Source organism: Macrotis lagotis, chromosome 3 (genome assembly GCF_037893015.1).
Source record: "Macrotis lagotis isolate mMagLag1 chromosome 3, bilby.v1.9.chrom.fasta, whole genome shotgun sequence".
NCBI lineage: Eukaryota > Metazoa > Chordata > Mammalia > Peramelemorphia > Peramelidae > Macrotis > Macrotis lagotis.
In genome coordinates, this window is record NC_133660.1 from 288,087,572 (window position 1) to 288,107,206 (window position 19,635).

General features: G+C 35.3%; 1 protein-coding gene across 1 annotated transcript in view; it reads left to right on the forward strand.

Annotated features, from left to right (window-relative positions):
- Positions 1-1,787: 1,787 nt before the first annotated feature.
- The window catches only part of LOC141519416 (vomeronasal type-2 receptor 26-like), a 40,511-nt gene continuing 22,663 nt past the window's right edge, over positions 1,788-19,635 (forward strand). Inside the window, exons 1-2 of the mRNA XM_074231661.1 lie at positions 1,788-2,032; positions 12,638-12,929. Coding sequence (XP_074087762.1) covers positions 1,788-2,032; positions 12,638-12,929 — 537 coding nt within the window. The remainder of the gene's footprint in view (positions 2,033-12,637; positions 12,930-19,635) is intronic.

Sequence of the window (19,635 nt, forward strand, 5' to 3'; positions counted from 1 at the left end):
GGGCCTGTACTCTAGCCCATACACCATCTAGCCACTCTAGTGTAGTGATAAACATTATGACAATTATGGTCAACATAATATCAGATTACTTTCTGTCCTGAGGAGGGAAGAAGAGAGAGAGGTAGCAAAATTTCAGCCTCAAAAGCTTAGCAAATGGTGTATGTTGAATGTAACTGAAAAAAAAATTAACATTAGAATAAAAATAAATAAAATGATATTGGCAACTTTTGAAGTGGTAGTGATCCATTGGTTCTTTTATGATTTTGGAAGAAATCAGGAAGAGTTATGGGACAAGGGTTGCTTCCCCATTGGAAAATTGAGAGGAAGACAGAGTCCCAAGATAGGTTGGCTTATCAGGGTTGTGATCACAAGCTCCTGAGAGAGAAAGCTCACAGTGTTGAGACCTTTGGTTTACTGGGGTGAATCAAGTCAGTATAATGTCAACATAATCCTTGGTATAGTATCTGGAAATATTGAATGCTTATTGCAGATAAATTATTTAACCTTGGTGTTAGCTTAGTGTTATTAACTTTCTGAGTGAAGAGTCTGCATGAACCCCAATGAAAGTAGGGCAGTTATGTCATGACCCAGTTACTTATAATGATTCTCAAAACTAGGAGTACCTTCCTGACCATAGTGAGATAACAGGCAGACTGTGAAATCTGAGAATAATCAACCTAAATTTATTATTGAGACTCCTCATCTGATTATTATTCATTCAATTTCATATGGTTCAGTGTATATATATATATATATATATATATATATATATATATATATATATATATATAACCCTTATGTTAAATGGCGTCAAGGTCAGAAAACTTCAAAATTCATCCTGGTTTGAAAATTTGCCTTGACTTCTGTAGCCTCACAGTAAGTGATTGTTCTATTATTTTTCCTAGAATAATGAAATAAACATCCATATTTCTGACTGACAGATTTGTTAGTAGAGTTGTTTTTTATTTAGTCTCCCAAAATGGACCTAGTTCAGAATCTGGTACTGTTATCAACTAAGGGAGGAAATCTTTCTTATTGGACCCATACCTGATAAGGAAGTCTTCTAGGTCACTTATGAATGCTAACCTCTGATGAGCTTTGTTTGGGTAGGGGGAGTTTCTGTGTGTTTACCTTGTCACTACCATTTACACTATCTTCTTTTTATATCGCATTATCCTCTGCAACATCTGGAAATTTTGAACCACTGCAGAGTTTTAGTTTGGAGGGAATGGAAATAACAATCCAGAAGGCCTATGAAATCTCCTATGAGAGAGGACAGATAATCTTGTGGTCATCTCAGAGTCCATCAAAGATGTGAAGGCTCCAGAAACAAGGTAGGGAAGACGTTTCAAAATTGCCTTTTTTCATATGAGTTTTCAAAGTTTTGAAGATAAAGGATGCAGTTGCCGAGCTGCTAAATGGGAGAGTCCTCAGAGACTCTCCATCTCTGATTGATCAAAATATTTTTCACTTGCACACAAGAGATATGAAGCTGCATGACCTCTCTTTATCCGTCCATCGGGAACAAAGAGAATAATAACCAGAAGGCAAAAATTTCCTATAAATGATCCCTATTCTTTCTAGCTTTTGCTTTTGTCCTAAATAGAGGTTGGCTTCATTGCTTCACTTTCTATTTTTCAAGTGAGAGAGATGGTTTGAAGTTTGGGTATTTAATAGGAAAGAAAATTCTTTAGCAGAAAGAATGTGCCTATAGTTGCATGAACAATGACTCCTAATCACCTTACACTATCCAGCTCCTTGGCTGTTTAGAGTTTAGGAAATTGGCCATGGGTTTGGATAAGCTGTGGGACTTGCTCCCCAGGTTATGCTTGATCTTACTTTTGCCTCTGGTATATTTTGAGTATCAGATGGGGAAAAGCCCATGCCATATAGAAAGAGTTTACAATCCCACATATAGAAAAGAAGGAGACCTTGTCATAGGAGGCTTCTTCTCCTTGTTTGTGAAGATAGAGGATAAAATCAACAAGGAAGCCTTTAAACATCGTCCTGCCTTGACTTCTGTAGCCTCACAGTAAGTGATTGTTCTATTATTTTTTCTAGAATAATGAAATAATCATCCATATTTCTGATGGACAGATTTGTTAGTAGAGTTGTTTTTTATTTAGTCTCCCAAAATGGACCTAGTTCAGAATCTGGTACTGTTATCAACTAAGGGAGGAAATCTTTCTCATTGGACCCATACCTGATAAGGAAGTCTTCTAGGTCACTTGTGAATGCTAACCTCTGATGAGCTTTGTTTGGGTAGGGGGAGTTTCTGTGTTTTTACATTACAAACTGAGGTGGGCATAGAATCTAAAATTCATTCTCTGAGGCACCAAAAAATAAATGAATTTAGAATGCGCCCCTCTCTCCAGAGTTTCATCTAACCTAGATCTTAAAGTTTCATCTTCCTGGAGGGAGTTAGCTGCAGAAAAGGACAAAATGTTTATGCTTGCCTGTAACACTGGATAGGCTTTAGGAGCACTTTGTCTAAGTCATTCCATATTGGAGTTCCATAATTATGAGTATAAAATTAAATTTATTTGTAAAACATCAAACATAAGCCTAACAATGTCCACAAATACAAAGAAAATCTTACCAGGGAACGATTCTTCAATTTCATGGAGTTTTCAGTTCTTTTATGTGTAGAAAATATAAACTCTACTGCAATTTCCATCTAATGAACAATCTGGAGACATGGCAGGCCATGAACTAGAGATTACCAAATACCATCCTGAATTGTTTCATTTACAATCATTACAATACTGCCTAGTATTTGAGATATTCATTTATGCAAATAATCTCTCATTAATGAAATTTTTCCTTCTGAAGGTTTAGAGACTAGGATTGAAAACAATCCTTTTAATTCTCATTATTATCTCAGTCTTTTTTTTTTCTTTGCTCTCATTCATTTCCTTAGCTACTATTTCTTAACCCTCTGAAGTTTTTGAAATCGTAAAAGAGAACTTAGTGATACTTTTGGATTTTGGAATTGTCTTTAGGAGGTTGTCGCAATGCCAGCAGAGATAATGACTGAATTCCCTTTTATTATCTCTTCAGAATGAGGTGTATGAAATGTACAATATTTTTTTAAATAAAAGTTCAAATTAGATTTGAGAGTAAAATTATAGACTTTGTAACAATTTAAAATTATAGCAAGAATTTTTGAAAACTTTGTATGTAACTTATAAGATAAACCAATATATACACTGATATTCCCTTTCTCCCATATACATATTTTCAAATATAATTCTCTCATTTCAAAGATGAAAAAAATTTATGACCTAGAGAAGGAAACTGACTTGGATAAGTTTACAAATATTACTTAGTAGCAGAGGAGGGATTCAAGATGAAATCTTCCAGACCATTGCTATTTTTTCTCTATAACATGGCTTATAATAAGTCTTAATAACATAGACTGCTTTGCACATTTCTCTAAAGTTTACTTTTGAAATGTACAATATTTATGATTCCTTCTGTATGTCTTACTTACGCGAGTGGAGTTTTCTAAGATCTGAGTTTGGATGGTCTCTGAAAACTCTTTCCCTCGATCTTGTTTCTTTTCCATTGTACTTGGCATCATATTCTTGCCTCAAAGATCTCTTTAAGCGGTTCTTTTAATGAAATATCCTTTTTATTGACTTCTTTTTTAAAAAAATGGAAAATACAGAATTTTAAATTTATTTTTTAAAAGCCCAAATTATAGAACATTTCCATCAAATAGAAATATGTGGGAAAAGCCAAAATGGAAAATATAACATTTGTGACCACTAACAAATATTTAGAACTTCAAGTACTGATACAACCAAAGTAAAATCCAAAAATCTGAAGATGGTTACTTATGAAGCTACAGAAAATTGAGAGGAAGATCTATTTTAATTTTTTAATTTTTATTTTTTTTAGGTTTTTGCAAAGCAATGAGGTTAAGTGACTTGCCCAAGGCCACACAGCTAGGCAATTACTAAGTGTCTGAGGCTGGATTTGAACTTAGGTACTCCTGACTTCAGGGCTGGTACTTTATCCACTGCTCCACCTAGCTGCCCATGGAAGATTTTTTTTTAAAGTGAAATGATATAATTTTTGGTGAACATATATAGACATCAGAGTCAATTTAAAATGACTGAAATTATTTGCTTCAGTTTCTCTGGGACATCAAGTGACATTAAAATGATTACTTAGCTTAAATATTTAAAATTCAGGAAAAGATCAAAACCCGAGTACCTCTTCATTTCCTATCAATTCCATCAGCACATTTATACCTCTAGTAATAAACAGTATTGACACTAACGAATCAAGTTAATATTTGACATTAAGGTATAATCATTAATTTTTAAAAGATGTTCTGATCAATTTTGATTTCAGTAACCATACTTATATATTCAATTACTAAAAGCATCCTGCCAACAGAAGCTCTATAAACTGAAAAAGATATTGGGAGAAGTATGCTGGAATATGGATCTTTTACCTAACATCTAGAAAGAAGTGACCTTCCCAAGGTCATATAAGGATAAAGGGTCACAGCCAGAATTAAAAGTTTCCTAATTCTTAGTTTTCTGCTTTCTCCATTATATCATACAGCTTTTCTTCAACACCAGATGCCCTCAACACTGATGACAAAGGCATATAAATTCAGCAGAGGTTAAGCCAAAGTTTAAAAATGAATAGATCTGCAAGGAGCTCTCTGACAATAAAGCCTCCAGAATCCTTAGCCAGGATAGTCTTGATAGTTTAGCTTCAATCTATTGTGAAATTGTGGATATTTTTTCTTTTGTGAATATAAGTCAGATGTCTTGAATTTTTGAACATATGTTCTATAATTCAATTCAATTTTCTTCTTGAGAGGAATACAATATTCATATGAAAATTTTTGAGTCAGTTCCAGAGTACTGGAACTCTTCATTCTTACTTTCCAGGGGTTCATGCTAATAGCCCAATGACTCTTAATCAGTAGCAGTGCTTGTCAGTGTTGGTTCGTCCCCTCACCGAAGGAAGGATTTAAGCCAATAGGATAAAATAAGATTCTTTTACTAGATCAACATGCATATTGCTAACACAGCATCATGGAGATCACAGGTTATTAAGCAAACTTAATGGATTTAAAGTGCCTCATTGAGGCATGCAGGTGACCCTGTCTTTTCAAATTTCAATATTAGTGGAAGAGAGGTCCTGGCAGGTCTTAATAGGCTGGAATGGTTTCAACAAGAGGTAACAGATCTATTTGTCTACTTATAATCCAGAAAGGTTCATCAAACAGCAGTTGGATTAAATGGCTATAAGGTAATGAATTTTTCAGCCACACCAATTCTCCAATACCAAACTAAGGCATATAAAAGATTGTGATCTCCATTGCTGGGGGGGGGGGGGGTCACATGACAACATCACATATCCTTGAAATATTTAATGTAGAAGGGATTAAGACAAATAAAATACCTAATGGGAAGCAGCAAAATCAAGATAGAAAAATAGAAAAATATTGGCTTGTGCATCTGGATACTTGGTCATCCTGGCTGTACCACCTGTCTTGACCTTAAATTGGACTAGATCTCTAAGGTCCCTTTCAGCTCTGACACTCTAATGAATATAGATTAAACTAAAGCCTTTTTTTAAAAAATATGATTTCTCAATTATATTTTAAAATTAAAGTAACCATTTTTATTTTCTCTGCCTAAAAATATTTAACTCCTAAATTAAAAAAACAAGTAAAACAAAAAGAACCCTCCCCAAAACCATTTCTTAGTCTTAAAATGTAAGCCTTAGCAGAAAATAAAAATCCAATGCCCTTACAACTCTCAAGATATGAATCATCTGTTCACCATTCTTTTCATATTTCCCCAGCTAAAAAACACTCCTTTTCCCACTGTCCTTTATATATATACCCTATTCATTCATCCCTGTCAACCATTTGGAATTCAACAACTACTAATCCTTCAGTGAGAACAAATCTGTGTGTTCTAAAGGACTTCATGTCACCTCTTATATTTAACATTTACCTCAAAAATATCTTTCCTTTCTTAAAATTTACTTGTCCCTTTCTGGACCCTAGAGTAAAAAGGCCAATGGGATATAATCACGTTGAGATGTCATTTACTAAAAGAGCTGGCAAATTCAAATACTCTGCTATCTCTGCTGGTTGGGCTACTTAAGGTACTTAAAAAGACCTGCAATTGCAATAGAATGGTGACAGGAATTATTGTAGTAAGAAAAGTTAACATCCTCTGCAATGTGCTTATAATTCTGAAGAGAATGGGGCTGATTACTGTAGTCTTTTATTAGAGGGTTTAGTGCAAAGTGTAAATTTAAAGCAATGTAACTATTTTTAAACAACAGACCAGGATTTGTATATTTGAATGTGTTGCCCCTTTTCAAAGTAATCATCCTTAGAGAGAGGCACACTCAAGGTTATAATTTTGCCCCTGTTTAAAACACAGAAGCTCAGAGTTGAAAGGGATCTTAAAAGGAATTCTAGAAACCTCTTATGGGTCACTTAGGGCAAATTTAACCAGCTCCAGAAGAAAACCACTCATTATTTTTAGAATCACAGTGTGTTTTGAACCCCAAACTGTGCCAACCAGTAGTATCACCTACTTCATCTGCTCTCAATATTTTAAAAATTCCAATCCCTCTTTAAGAATAAAGATCTATTATAAATGAAAATGTTCAAAAGACTAGGAGGTAACCTTTAGAGAAGAATTCCAGAAATATTTAAACAACAGTAATAATTTCATTTGGAAGTATACATTTTTTGTACATTGTTAAAACAAAACCACAACTTTTTACTTACAGTATACTCACACTTCAAACCTTTGTTTCAAAGGATAACCATTTCAAAATAAGTACAAAATATTTCTCTAAAACTCTGACAACCAATATGATGTCTGATCAGCAAGTGGCTACATTGGGGACAGTTAATGTTAGGATGGCTTAATTACCTCAGATTATAAGTGATTACACAATAAAGGGAACCCCATCATTTGAAAAGTATATCTTTGGCAAGTATGGCACAAAGAATTACAGAGTCGGAATCTTATCTTGGAAAACATGCAGACCAAAACTACCAATTCGGGAATTAATGTGACCATAATACTTAATTCCCTCAGGAAAAGACATGCGGAGCAAAAGCAAGCTAAGACCTGTATGTTCTCTCGGCCACACCTTTGTCCTGAAATACTCTTCCAAAATGTGTTCAGTTCATGAAAATTACATTAACTGCTCAGGTGGTTGTGGGAGGGAAGACAAAAGTGACCTACAAACAGAAAAATTTCTGAAAGTTTTTTGTTACTTAAAAATTTTTTTTTATCATCCTCATAAATTGAGTCTGTCAGTCTCTTTCATATGATATGCTTATGTTCGAGGTAAATAGGATGTCAGTTAGACCAGTGTCTGAATCTGATGGTCAATACAGGAGTTGGTGAAGGCAGATGGAGGTATACTTCTACTGTTCTTCACCTGTTTGAATCCAAGTTTCCTCCAAATCTTCTCTAAGGCCACTCTTCCCATGAACAAGGTGATAGTAAAATTACATTTGTACCAGTCTCTGTTATAGTATAAATGCTTCTGAAAATCTTTACTTAAGAATTCCTTGTAAAAATCAGCCATTTCCTCTGCATTTAACGTTATTTTTTTACCTGTTTCATCTTTCAATCCCAGACCTCTAGCTTTTAATCTTGGGTGAATAAATTCTTCTTTTTCCTTACTAAACATCTGATTCTGGTTTGCCCAATATTGTTGGTTCCATTCTTGTGTTTCTTGTCTTCGTTTCCTAAGCTGCTGTTCCAAAGGAGATTGATTTTCAGGGATGTAAAATTTGATTGGCCGAAGGTTTGAATATCTATCTGGGGGTCCAATCCAATCATCGCAAGATTTTGTGGGTGAGCAGAATCGTGACACCCGGCTCTGCAGTCCCGGGTTCGAGTCCTCCCTGTGGCCCAGGCCGGGAGGCGGGGAGGCAGAGCCTGAGCCGCCCCACACGCCGAGGTGGCCTTTATTGACTTCTTTTCAGCCTTTATCCTGACTGTCTTCTAATCAAGTCTCTACACTTTTGAAAGAGTAGCTCTGTAGCAATAATGAGTGACTTTTTTTTTTGTAATTATTAACTGTTAGGATTTTCCTATTTTTTATTAAAAGCCAAAGAAGTTTTTTTTCTGATCAACTTTCTGTATGCATTGGGAACAATCCCAGTCATTTAATTTTTTTTTTTTTAGGTTTTTGCAAGGCAAACAGGGTGAAGTGGCTTGCCCAAGGCCCCACAGCTAGGTAATGATTAAGTGTCTGAGACCGGATTTGAACCCAGGTCCTCCTGACTCCAGCGCTGGTGCTTTATCCACTGCACCACCTAGCTGCCCCCCAGTCATTTAATTTCAAATGAAATGATGCAAACATCATCTTGTGCAAGGACTTAGTGAAGAAAAGAGAGCAGCTTATAAAACTTGCAGATGACAGAACTAGGAGAGTGTGATAAAGAACTCAGGATATTTCACAATCTTGGAATGTTCAAGGATGGCACTAAATCAATCAAGAAGAAACTTAGTAGTGATCAATGTACTTTTCATTGTTCCTTCAAAATCAACATAATTACACTAGGATTGAGGTTTGGATACCATCAAAAAATTATTTGAGGATTGTATTGAACTATTAATTGATTGAAAGAAAATAATTTTCTCCTGTTAAAAGAATTAGATAGTGTGTTAGTATGACTATAGTTAGACAATATTTAGTTTCTTATATCACTTTCTGGGGATAACATTGTAAAAAATGCTGCAAGAAGTTGGAGAAGTAGATGGAAAGCATGACAACAATCCTTAAGTCAATGTCACTTGGAAATCAATGTAAGTAAATCAGGATTGTTTAAGAAAGCCAAGGAGAATATGATAACTGTTACATTGGACAAAAGCCTCTGATTTGGAAGAGTCTGTCTGTCTCTCTCTCTCTCCCCCCATTTTTTTAAATTTTAACTCTTAGGGGCAGCTAGGTGGTGCAGTGGATAAAGCACCGGCCCTGGGGTCAGGAGTACCTGAATTCATATCCGGCCTCAGACACTTAATTACCTAGCTGTGTGACCTTGGGCAAGTCACTTAACTCCATTGCCTTGCAAAAAAAAAAACCCTAAAAAAAATTTTAACTCTAAAGGTAATAATAAAGAGCATTGGTTAGACAAATTTAGCACTTATAGGAAAAAAAATACTAAGTAATGATTCAAGATATGCTAATATGGGACTGCTTCCCTTTGGAGATTATGGGGTCCTCTGCAGTGGGGATATTAAATAAAAGGGCAGGAAAATTTATTTTATAAAGATTAAATTTTATGGGCAAATTAATTGGATTTTCAAAAGGTATAAGAAAAGCATTTGAATATCCTGATGTATTTGCCCTTATTATTATATTTATATCATATCTACATTTATATACTCATACATATATTTTGAATATGCATACATGTGTATATATGGATACATCCAAATATATATATTCATACATGAACTTTGTGTGCATACACATGTGCATATAAAAAAATGAACAAACCAGAAAACGGGACCAAAAATTTATCTTTCCCATTGTGGAAATTCTTTGATTTCATGCCTTCCCTAAAAGAACAAATGATTTCTAATTGAGCCTTGTTAAATCCCTACTCCAAATAACTTCTTCAAATACTATTCTCAATTGTTACTAAAACCAACTTAAGAAAGTCATAAAGCATTGTGAAATAAATCTAGGACAGTCACCTGGACTGGGCTTTCACTCCTTGTACTGCTTCCCAAGTGATTGCCTATTTTTTCCACAGCAGCTAACCAAAATCTTCACTTGCATTTGAAAACATCCAATCTCACCTCATTCCCCATTCTCAGCTGAGGACATTGCCTTAAAACATACTGGTAACATAAAATTTTTCCCCTCCTCTTCTCATATTCATGTAATTGTAGATTCTCCCCATTTATTTGTACATTCAGAATTTCTAACAACCTATAGTCTTATATTTGCTATTTGCCTCCCCCCCCATTCAATGACTTTCCAAGAAGAATTTTTCACATCTTCTATGGAACATTGAAACAGCCTCCTACTGGCTCCCCTGCCACATACCCCTTCTGACTTTTGCAAGTCTCCCCTCATGTGTTTAAGATATTTTCATAAAGTACTGCACTTGGCATGACTCTTCCCTATTTGCTAAATTCAAATCACTTTCTCATACTACTCTGGTCTAAAGTAAATTTCACAAGCATTGGTTGGTCCCAATCTCAATATCTACATTTGTTCTCCACCACATTTCATGACCTCGTTAATGGAGTCAAAGAGATCTCATCCTTTTCTTGTTCCACACTCCAGGTTTCATTTTCATGCTTTTGGAAATGCTGTCCCCCATTCCAGGAATGTAATATCTTCTTATTTCCATGACTCAGCATTCCTTTTTATCATTTAAATTTATACTTATTTGACAAGAAGACTTTTCTACTCAACCTGAGTTGTTAGTAACTTCCTTCAAATCAGATTTTGTCAACTGTATCTCTAATGTACTGCCTGCTTTATAGAGATGTTTTCTCTGCTGACCAGAGTGTAACTACTTTGAGTAGTTATTAAGTTGTTTTCTCTCTCTCTCTCTCTGCTTTTACCTATATATCACTTTGACTTTCAAATTCCTGAACTCTAGTAGAGGCCTCAAAAATGCTCATAAAATGATTGAAACTACTTGTGTATCATTTCTGACTATATCTATTGGGACTTCCAGTATTTGTACATCTGTTTGAACTTCAGAATTTTTAAAATTTCTCTTCCTCATTCTCATTGCCTGCTTTGCAACCTTTCACACATCATTCTCTTTGCCTTGATAATCTCTTCCCTCTGAGATATAGAGACAAGGATTTCCTTGTTCTTCTCCTTTTCTTACTGTTCCTTTTCTGTCTTCATTATGGGTCCTCTTCAGACACACAGTCTCCTTTAGGTGACCTTCAGGGATGTATTTCTAACATATTCTGTTCTCATACTTTTTTTAATCTTTTCAGATCTCATGATTTACACAGTATATTTATGCTGCTGATTCTTTTTCTATTTCCTTTGCTGGATTCCTCTCCAGAACACACTGTCTCCTCTGGCTGACTATCAGGCATCTATCTCTATCACATTCCGTTCCTTCCCTTTGCTATCTTTTCAGATCCCATAATTTACATAGTATATCTATTCTGCTGATTCTCAGATTCACCTGCACTGGCCCAAACTCTCTTCTCATATTAACAACTGCATTTCAGATTATCTTGAACTAAATGCTCTTTAGCTCGTATATTCAAAATGGGAACCGTTGTCTCTTGTCCCTAAACTCTTCCCCCTCCCACATATCCTATTACTGTAGACATAACCCTTTCCTCTGGTACTCTCTGGTTTCCAAAATTCTATCAATGCTAAATTTTTCTCTATCTCTGATCTCAAATATAGATGTTATTACCAAGGCCTTTCAGTTTCATATTGGCAATGTCTATTTTATTTTATTTTATTTTTATTTTTATTTTTGCAAGGCAAACAGGGTTAAGTGGCTTGCCCAAGGCCACACAGCTAGGTAATTAAGTGTCTGAGACCGGATTTGAACCCAGGTACTCCTGACTCCAAGGCCAGTGCTTTATCCACTACACCACCTAGCCACCCCCAATGTCTATTTTATTTGTGACTCATTGTCCATATGTCAATCTGTATTAATGCATCCTTAACTATATCCTTTCTCTCTCTTTGTCTGTCTCTGTCATTTTCTGTGTTTGTCTGTCTCTGCTTCTGTTTATCTGTCTATCTCTCTTACTCTCTCTGTATGTATTTCTATATACAGGATCTATTGACCTTAAACTGAAATCTCCTTGAGGAAAGGCTTTTCTTTGGTTCCTTGGTACCTTCTTTGATTAACATAGTAACAGGCAGAAAGGAGGTGCTTCATGAGTGTTGACTGATTGATTCCTTGAGTCTCAGAGTCCAGCTTCAAAGAGAGTAATAATAGGTACATACCTGAGGAAGACAGGAGGATGGACTGCAAAACCAATAAAGGTGCCCTGAAATTCCAACTTTTGAGAATCTTCCTCCTTTAGCTCAGAGAGTTATTTTAACAAGAGTGATTTGAATATTTCATCTTGAATACTTCAGTGTCACCCATTACATTTTTAATGCAAATTCTTCTTTTGAAATAAGCATATTTCTTTTTTGCTTTAACATATACTAGTAAAATTCATGTCAAAACAATTAGAACCTAGATTTAGAATATATTTTTCTATTTCTAGGTATTTTGCTTTGCGTGGTCAAAGGGGTCATCCAAAACAACTTCAAATTATGAGTTCACAATTCAAAGTTCCTCTTTCTATATTTGGTCAAGATAGAAAACCAGACTACCTGGCTCAGTCCTTTTCAAGACCAGACACATTAAAATGCAAATCATCATTTTTTATCCGTGTGGATTCTTAAAAAGGAACGTAGAGGAGTGTCTCATTTTATAGATATAGATAATAATGCCCAAGTTGGTGAAATGATTTGCCTAGATTCACACTGTTAGGGAATGTTTGGGGCAACATTTATGAAAGAAGTTTCTGACTTCATATCCAATACTCTTACTTATGATACTATGCATATAGAGTTTTGCCATTTTTCATTGTCTTTTACATTTTTCCTTTCACTTTAGGTCAATGTTAACATATTATCAACCTTTGTTTGCTTTTTTATATGCTGTGGATGAGATCAACAAGACCCCTCATTTGCTGCCCAACATAACCTTGGGATACCAGGTTGTCAGTGACTTTCATAAAAATAGTCTAGCTGTGGAAAGCACCTTGATATGGATGGCAGGGGGAGGTCCAATCATCCCTAACTATAGCTGCAGCAGGCTTTCCAATTCAGTGGCTGCCATCGGAGGGATATCAGCTTCTCTGTCCATGTCCATGGCCACCATTCTAAAGCTTTATAAACTTCCACAGGTAAGGGAATTCAATATGTCAATCATTTTCATCCAGTATATTCTTTTTTTTTAATTTAAAGTAACAAACCCTTATAATCTATTTTGGTGCAGTATTAGTCTGATGATTAACATTTGACCAGAATTTCCAGGTACTATTCTGACAAAAGAATATACAAAAAGTAGGGAAACATTCCTTTCCCTCAAGAAATGTATTCTATGCTCTAGATGAGGAGGTGCTCTATTGATTTAACTATCATGGTTTTTAACCAAGTGAAAATGTGTCTAACTAATGGTCATTATCATTTTAATTCTTACTTATATAGGTATAGAATTCTGACAAGTTGATTATATTTTAGATTTATTTATTAAATATTTTATTTTTCTCCAGTTACAAGCAAAAACAATTTTAACTTTCATTTCCAAAACTTTGATTTTACAAATTCTCTTATTCCCACCCCATCTCCTTACTGAAAATTCAAGCTATAAATGGGATTTGCTATAAATGTGTAGGCATGCAAAACATTACCTTATTAATCATATTATGAATGAAAATGTAGATGCCTCAAAAGAAATCTCAGGAAAGATAAAGTATAAAAATATGCTTCAACCTGCATTCAGACACCATCAATGCTTTTTCTGGTAATGGACAGCATTCTGTATCATCAGAGTAGTAGCCTTGAATGGCTCTAGCAAAAGTTCCCTCTGTAATTAATAGTCCAGGGTTCCAGGTCCAAAGCCCTATGGTCTTGTTTTCATACTGGCTGATTTAAACAGGAGCTAGTTCAGTTGTGTTTGCTATTCTTTTCTATTAGGTGCTATGGGGGAGTTTGGAAATTGGGCCTGTGGTATATTCTTATTAACTGGCTTAAATAGGTGTTAGTTAAGGTGGGCTTGCTATGCTATTCTAATGAATACCATGGGGGAATTAGGGAATTGGGCCTGTGGTATATTCTGTATTTTTTTCATTTCTTTTTTTATTTTTTCAACTACATGTAATGGCCATTTTCAAAAACATTTTGTTACATTTTTTTTGCATCCCTCCCTTCCTACCCCCATTCCCTCACAGATGGGTTATAGGTTCTTCAACTGTAACCATGCAAAGTACAGCTCCATATTATTCATGTTGTGAAAGAAGAATCACATTAAAATTAAAGAGAAAAGAAAAAATAGAGACAAAAAAGATAACTTTTTGCAAAAAAATGAAACTAACTGTTTTGCTTTAGAACTTCATAGTCCCTTCTCTGGATGTGGGTGATATTCTCCATCACAAATCTTTTAATATTGTCTTTGATTACTGTACTTCAGAAATGATCAAGTCCATCAAAGTTGATCATCATCCCATGTTGTTGTTAGTGTGTATGAGTTATTCTGGTTACTTCATTGAGTATCACCTTGTTAAGTCTTTCCAGGCAACTCTGAAGTACTATCCATTATGATTTCTTACAGCACAAAGTGTACAGAACAAGTGTTCTATCACTTACATATACAGCAATTTGTTCAGCATTTTCTTGTTCTCTTTGGGATACAGACCATGTAGTGGTTTTCCTGGATCAGTGAATATTCATAGTTTTATTGCTCTTTTATGGCAGAATTCCCAATTGCTCTCCAGGCAGGTTGGATAAGTTCATAACTCCATCAATAATACATTCATGTGCTAGTGTGACCACATCCTCTCCAATATAGATCATCCTCCTTTTTAGGAATGAGGTGATTCCTCAGTTGTTTTAATTTGCATTTCTCTATTCAATAATGATTTAGAGCATATTTATATGACTAGAGTTAGCTCTAATTCTTTTATATGATGTCGCCTTTTCATATCATTTAAACACATAAATTGAGGAATGACTTGTATCCTTTTAAAATTATTAATTTATTTTTGAATTTTATAATGTTTCCCCAATCTCACTTCACTCCCCCCACCCTCCCCACCAGAAGGCAGTCTGTTAGTCTTTTACATTGTTTCCATGCTATACATTGATCTAAGTTGAATGTGTTGAGAGAGAAATCATATCCTTAAGGAAAAAAATAATAAAAATATAAGAGATAGCAAAATTGCATAATAAAATAAATTTTATTTTAAATTAAAGGTAATAGTCTTTGGTCTTTGTTTAAACTCCATAATTCTTTCTCTGGATACAGATGGTATTCTCTGTCACAGACACCCCCAAACTGTGCCTGATTGTTGCACTGATAGAATGGAGCAAGTCCATAAAGATGGATCACCAATCCCATGTTGCTGTTATGGTGTTCTTCTGGTTCTGTTCATCTCACTCAGCATCAGTTCATGCAAATCCTTCCATGCTTCTCTGAATTCCAATCCCTCCTGGTTTCTAATAGAACAATAGTGTTTCATCACATACATATACCAGTTTGTTAATCCATTCCCCAATTGATGGACGTTCACTCAATTTCCAATTCTTTGCCACCACAAACAGGGCTGCTATGATTATTTTTTGTACAAGTAATGTTTTTACACTTTTTTTTATGATGTCTTCAGGGTATAGACCCAGTAGTGGTATTGCTGGATCAAAGGATATGCACATTTTTATTGCCCTTTGAGTGTAATTCCTAATTACTCTCCAGAAAGGTTGGATGAATTCACAGCTCCACCAGCAATGTATTAGTGTCCCAGATTTCTCACATCCCTTCCAACATTGATCGTTGTCCTTTCTGATCATGTTGGCCAGTCTGAGAGGTGTGAGATGGTACCTCAGATATGTTTTAATTTGCATTTCTCTAATAAGTAATGATTTAGAGGAATTTTTCATATGACTGTGGACCTCTTTGATTTCCTCATCTGTAAATTGTTTCTATATATCCTTTCACCATTTGTCAATTGGGGAATAGTGAATGAGTCCTTTGTCAGAAATACTAGTTGTAAATATTGTTTCCCAATTTACTACATTTCTTTTGATCTTCGTTACAGTAGTTTTCTCTGTGCAAAAGCTTTTTAATTTAAGGTGATCAAAATTGTCTGGTTCTTTTAATGATATTCTCTATCTCTTCCTTGTTCATAAATACTTCCCTTTCCATAGATCTGACAGGTAAATGATTCCTTGATCTCCTAGTTTGCTTATAATATTGTCTTTTATGTCTAAGTCCTGTATCCATTTTGATCTTATCTTGGTATAGGGTGTGAGGTGTGGTCTAATCCGAGTTTCTGCCGTATTAACTTCCAATTTTCCCACAGTTTTATCGAAGAGAGAAATTTTATCTGCAAAGCTCTTTGGGCTTATAAAACTGCAGATTACTATAAACATTTCTTGCTATCTCTTTTGCACTTGGTCTATTCCACGGATCCACCACTCAATTTCTTAGCCAATACCAGACAGTTTTTATGACTGATGCTTTATAATATAATTTTAGATCTGGTAGGGCCAGGCCACCTTCTTTTGCACTTTTTTTTCATTGAATCCCTGGAGATTCTTGAGTTTTTATTTCTCCATATGAATTTACTTACAATTTTTTTCTAGCTCATTAAAGTAATTTTTTGGAATTTTGATCGGTAGGGCACTAGATAAGTAGTTTATTTAGGTAGAATTGTCATTTTTATTATATTCGCTTGGCCTATCCGTGAGAAGTTGATATTTTCCCAGTTATTTAAATCTGACTTTATTTGTATGAGAAGTGTTTTGTAATTGTTTTCAAAAAGTTTCTGAGTCTGTCTTGGCAGGTGGACTCTCGGGTATTTTATATTGCCTGAAGTTACTTTGAATGGGATTTCTCTTTCTAGCTCTTTCTGCTGCATCTTGCTAGTCATGTATAGAAATGTTGAGGATTTATGAGGGTTTATTCTATATCCTGCGACTTTGCTAAAGTTGCAAATTATTTCTAGTAGTTTTTTAGATGAGTTTTTGGGATTCTCCAGGTATACCATCATGTCATCTGCAAAGAGTGAGAGTTTTGTCTCTCTTCCTTCCCAAATCTACTTCTTTCAATTTCTTTTTCTTCTCTAATTGCTGAAGCTAACATTTCTAATACGATATTGAATAGTAGTGGTGATAATGGGCACCCTTGTTTCACCCCTGATCTTATTGGGAATGCCTCTAGACCATCCCCATTGCATATAATGCTTGTTGATGGTTTCAGATAGACAGTGCTAATTATTCTAAGTAACAATCCATTTATTCCTTTGCTCTCTAGTATTTTTAGTAGGAATGGGTGCTGTATTTTGTCAAAGGCTTTTCCAGCGTCTATTCATATGATTTCTGATAGGTTTGTTGATATAACTAATTATACTATCAGTTTTCCCAATATTGAACCAACCCTGCAATCCTGGGATAAATCCTACATGGTCATAGTGTATTATCCTAGTGATAACTTGATGTAATCATTTTGTTAAGATTTTATTTAACATTTTTGCAGCTATATTCATCAGAGAGAGAGATCTATAATTTTGTTTCTCTCTTTTGATTCCTCCTTCTTTAGGTATCAGCATCATATTGATGTCAGAGAAAGAGTTAGGCAGAATTCCTTCTTCACCTATTTCCCCAAAGATTTTATGTAGAATTGGAACCAATTGTTCCTTAAATGTCTGATATCCATCTGGCTCTGGAGATTTTTTTCCTTAGGGAATTCAATAATGGCTTGTTGAATTTCTTTTTCTGAGATAGGGTTATTTAGGTATTTAATTTCCTCTTCATTTAACCTGTGCAACTTATATTTTTGTAAATATTCATCCATTTCACTTAGATTATCAAATTTATTGGCATAGAATTAGTCAAAATTATTCTGAATTATTACTTTAATTTCCTCCTCATTGGTGAGGAATTCACCTTTTTCATTTATGATATTAGCAATTTGTTTTTCTTCTTTTTTTTAAATAAAATTAACCAGAGTTTTATCTATTTTATTTTTTTTTCATAAAACCAACTCTTGATTTTATTATTAATTCAATAATTTTCTTTGTTTTGATTTATTTATTTCTCCTTTAATTTTTAGAATTTCTAGTTTGGTATTGAATTTTGGGGTTTTAATTTGTTCTTTCTCTAATTTTTTTAGTTGCATGTTTAGTTCATTGATTTACTCTTTCTCTAATTTATTCATGCAAGTATTTAAAGATATAATATATCACCTGACAACTGCCTTGACTGTATTTCATGAGTTTTTTTACCTTGTTTCATATTGTCATTATCTATGATGAAATCATTAATTCTTTCTATACGTTGTTGTTTGATCCATTCAAACAACCATTAATATGAGATAATTTAGTTTCCAATTGGTATACGGTCTATATCTCCCTGTCCCATATTGCATGTAATTTTTATTGCATTATGATTTGAGAAGGATGTATTCACTATTTCTGCCTTTCTGCATTTGATTATTAGATTTTCATGGCCTAGTACATGGTCAATTTTTGTGTAAATGCCATGTACTGTGGTGTTGAGATCTCTAGAGACTTTGCTCATTGGGCTTAGTAACTCCATTTGATCCAGCCAGTAGGGGATGCTAGAGGCTCTTCTCACTAACTAATAGGACCCTCTGACCAGCAGGAGGATTAGATTGGCTCAAGAGGGCAAAGAAATGTGTACACACAGGTGGGGTGCTAGCAGGACAATTAGCAGAGCAGCTTATTGGTAGTAACAAACAGTTTTTTTTTTTAATTTTATTTTTTTATTCTCATTTTGTACAAATTTTTTTTTACATTAATAAAATATTCTTGTTTAAAGAGTAAACAAAATACCGCCCCCATGAATATAGACTTGCTTGAGCGATAAAGTAAAGGGGAGAGAAAAAAAATTAAAATAAAAAAATAGTAATAATTGTAGGTATGGCCAGGTGGCACAATGGATGAAGCACCAGCCCTGGAGCCACAAGCACCCGAGCCCACATCTAGCCCCGTAGAGCGAACTATCACCCAGCCGTGTGACATGCAAGCCACCTGATCCCCATTGCCCTGCAAAAACCAAAAAGAAGAAAAAAAAAAGACCCTAAATAAAAAAAAACCCAGTAATAATAGTAGGGGTGGCTGGGTGGCAGACAGAGCATTGGCCCTTAAGCCAGGGGCACCCGGATCCAAATCTGGCCTCAGACACCCAAAGATCACCCTGCTATGTGGGCCCAGGCAGGCCACCCAGCCCCATTTGCCCTGCACCCTCCCCCAAATAATAATAATAAAAAATGTGCTTCAGTCTTTGTTCCAACACCAACATCTCTATCATGGGTGGATCACATTCTTTATGGTAAGTCCATCACAAAAGTTACTTCCATATTTTTCCAACATTGCCATTGCTGATCGCAACGCCCTCCTTTCTTATTTCTCTACTACCATGTACTATATTTTCTCTCTCCTTTCACTCTGACTCTGCTTAGGGTCGCTGAGTGGCACAGCAGACAGATCCCTGGTCCTGGGGCCAAGAGGCCCTGAGCCCCCATACCACCCCTTAGGCCCAGAATCCACCTGGCCCTGTGGTCCTGGACAGGCCTTCCAATCCCAGCCCCTTGCAAGAAGTAAAAAAGAAAATGTGTTATATCTGACCACTCTCCCCCATGGTCCATCCTCTCCTCCTTTATTCATATCCCCAACCCTTCCCCCTGCTCCCCCCTCCTTCTTACTCCAGATGTCTATACCCCATTGAGTATATATGCTGTTTCCTCTTCTAGCCACCTCTGATGAGAGCAAAGGTTCCCTCATTCCCTGTTGCCTCTCCCCTTCTATATCATTGCAATAGCTCATTGTAATAAAGAAAAATCTTATTATATGAAATATCTTGGCCTATTCCCCC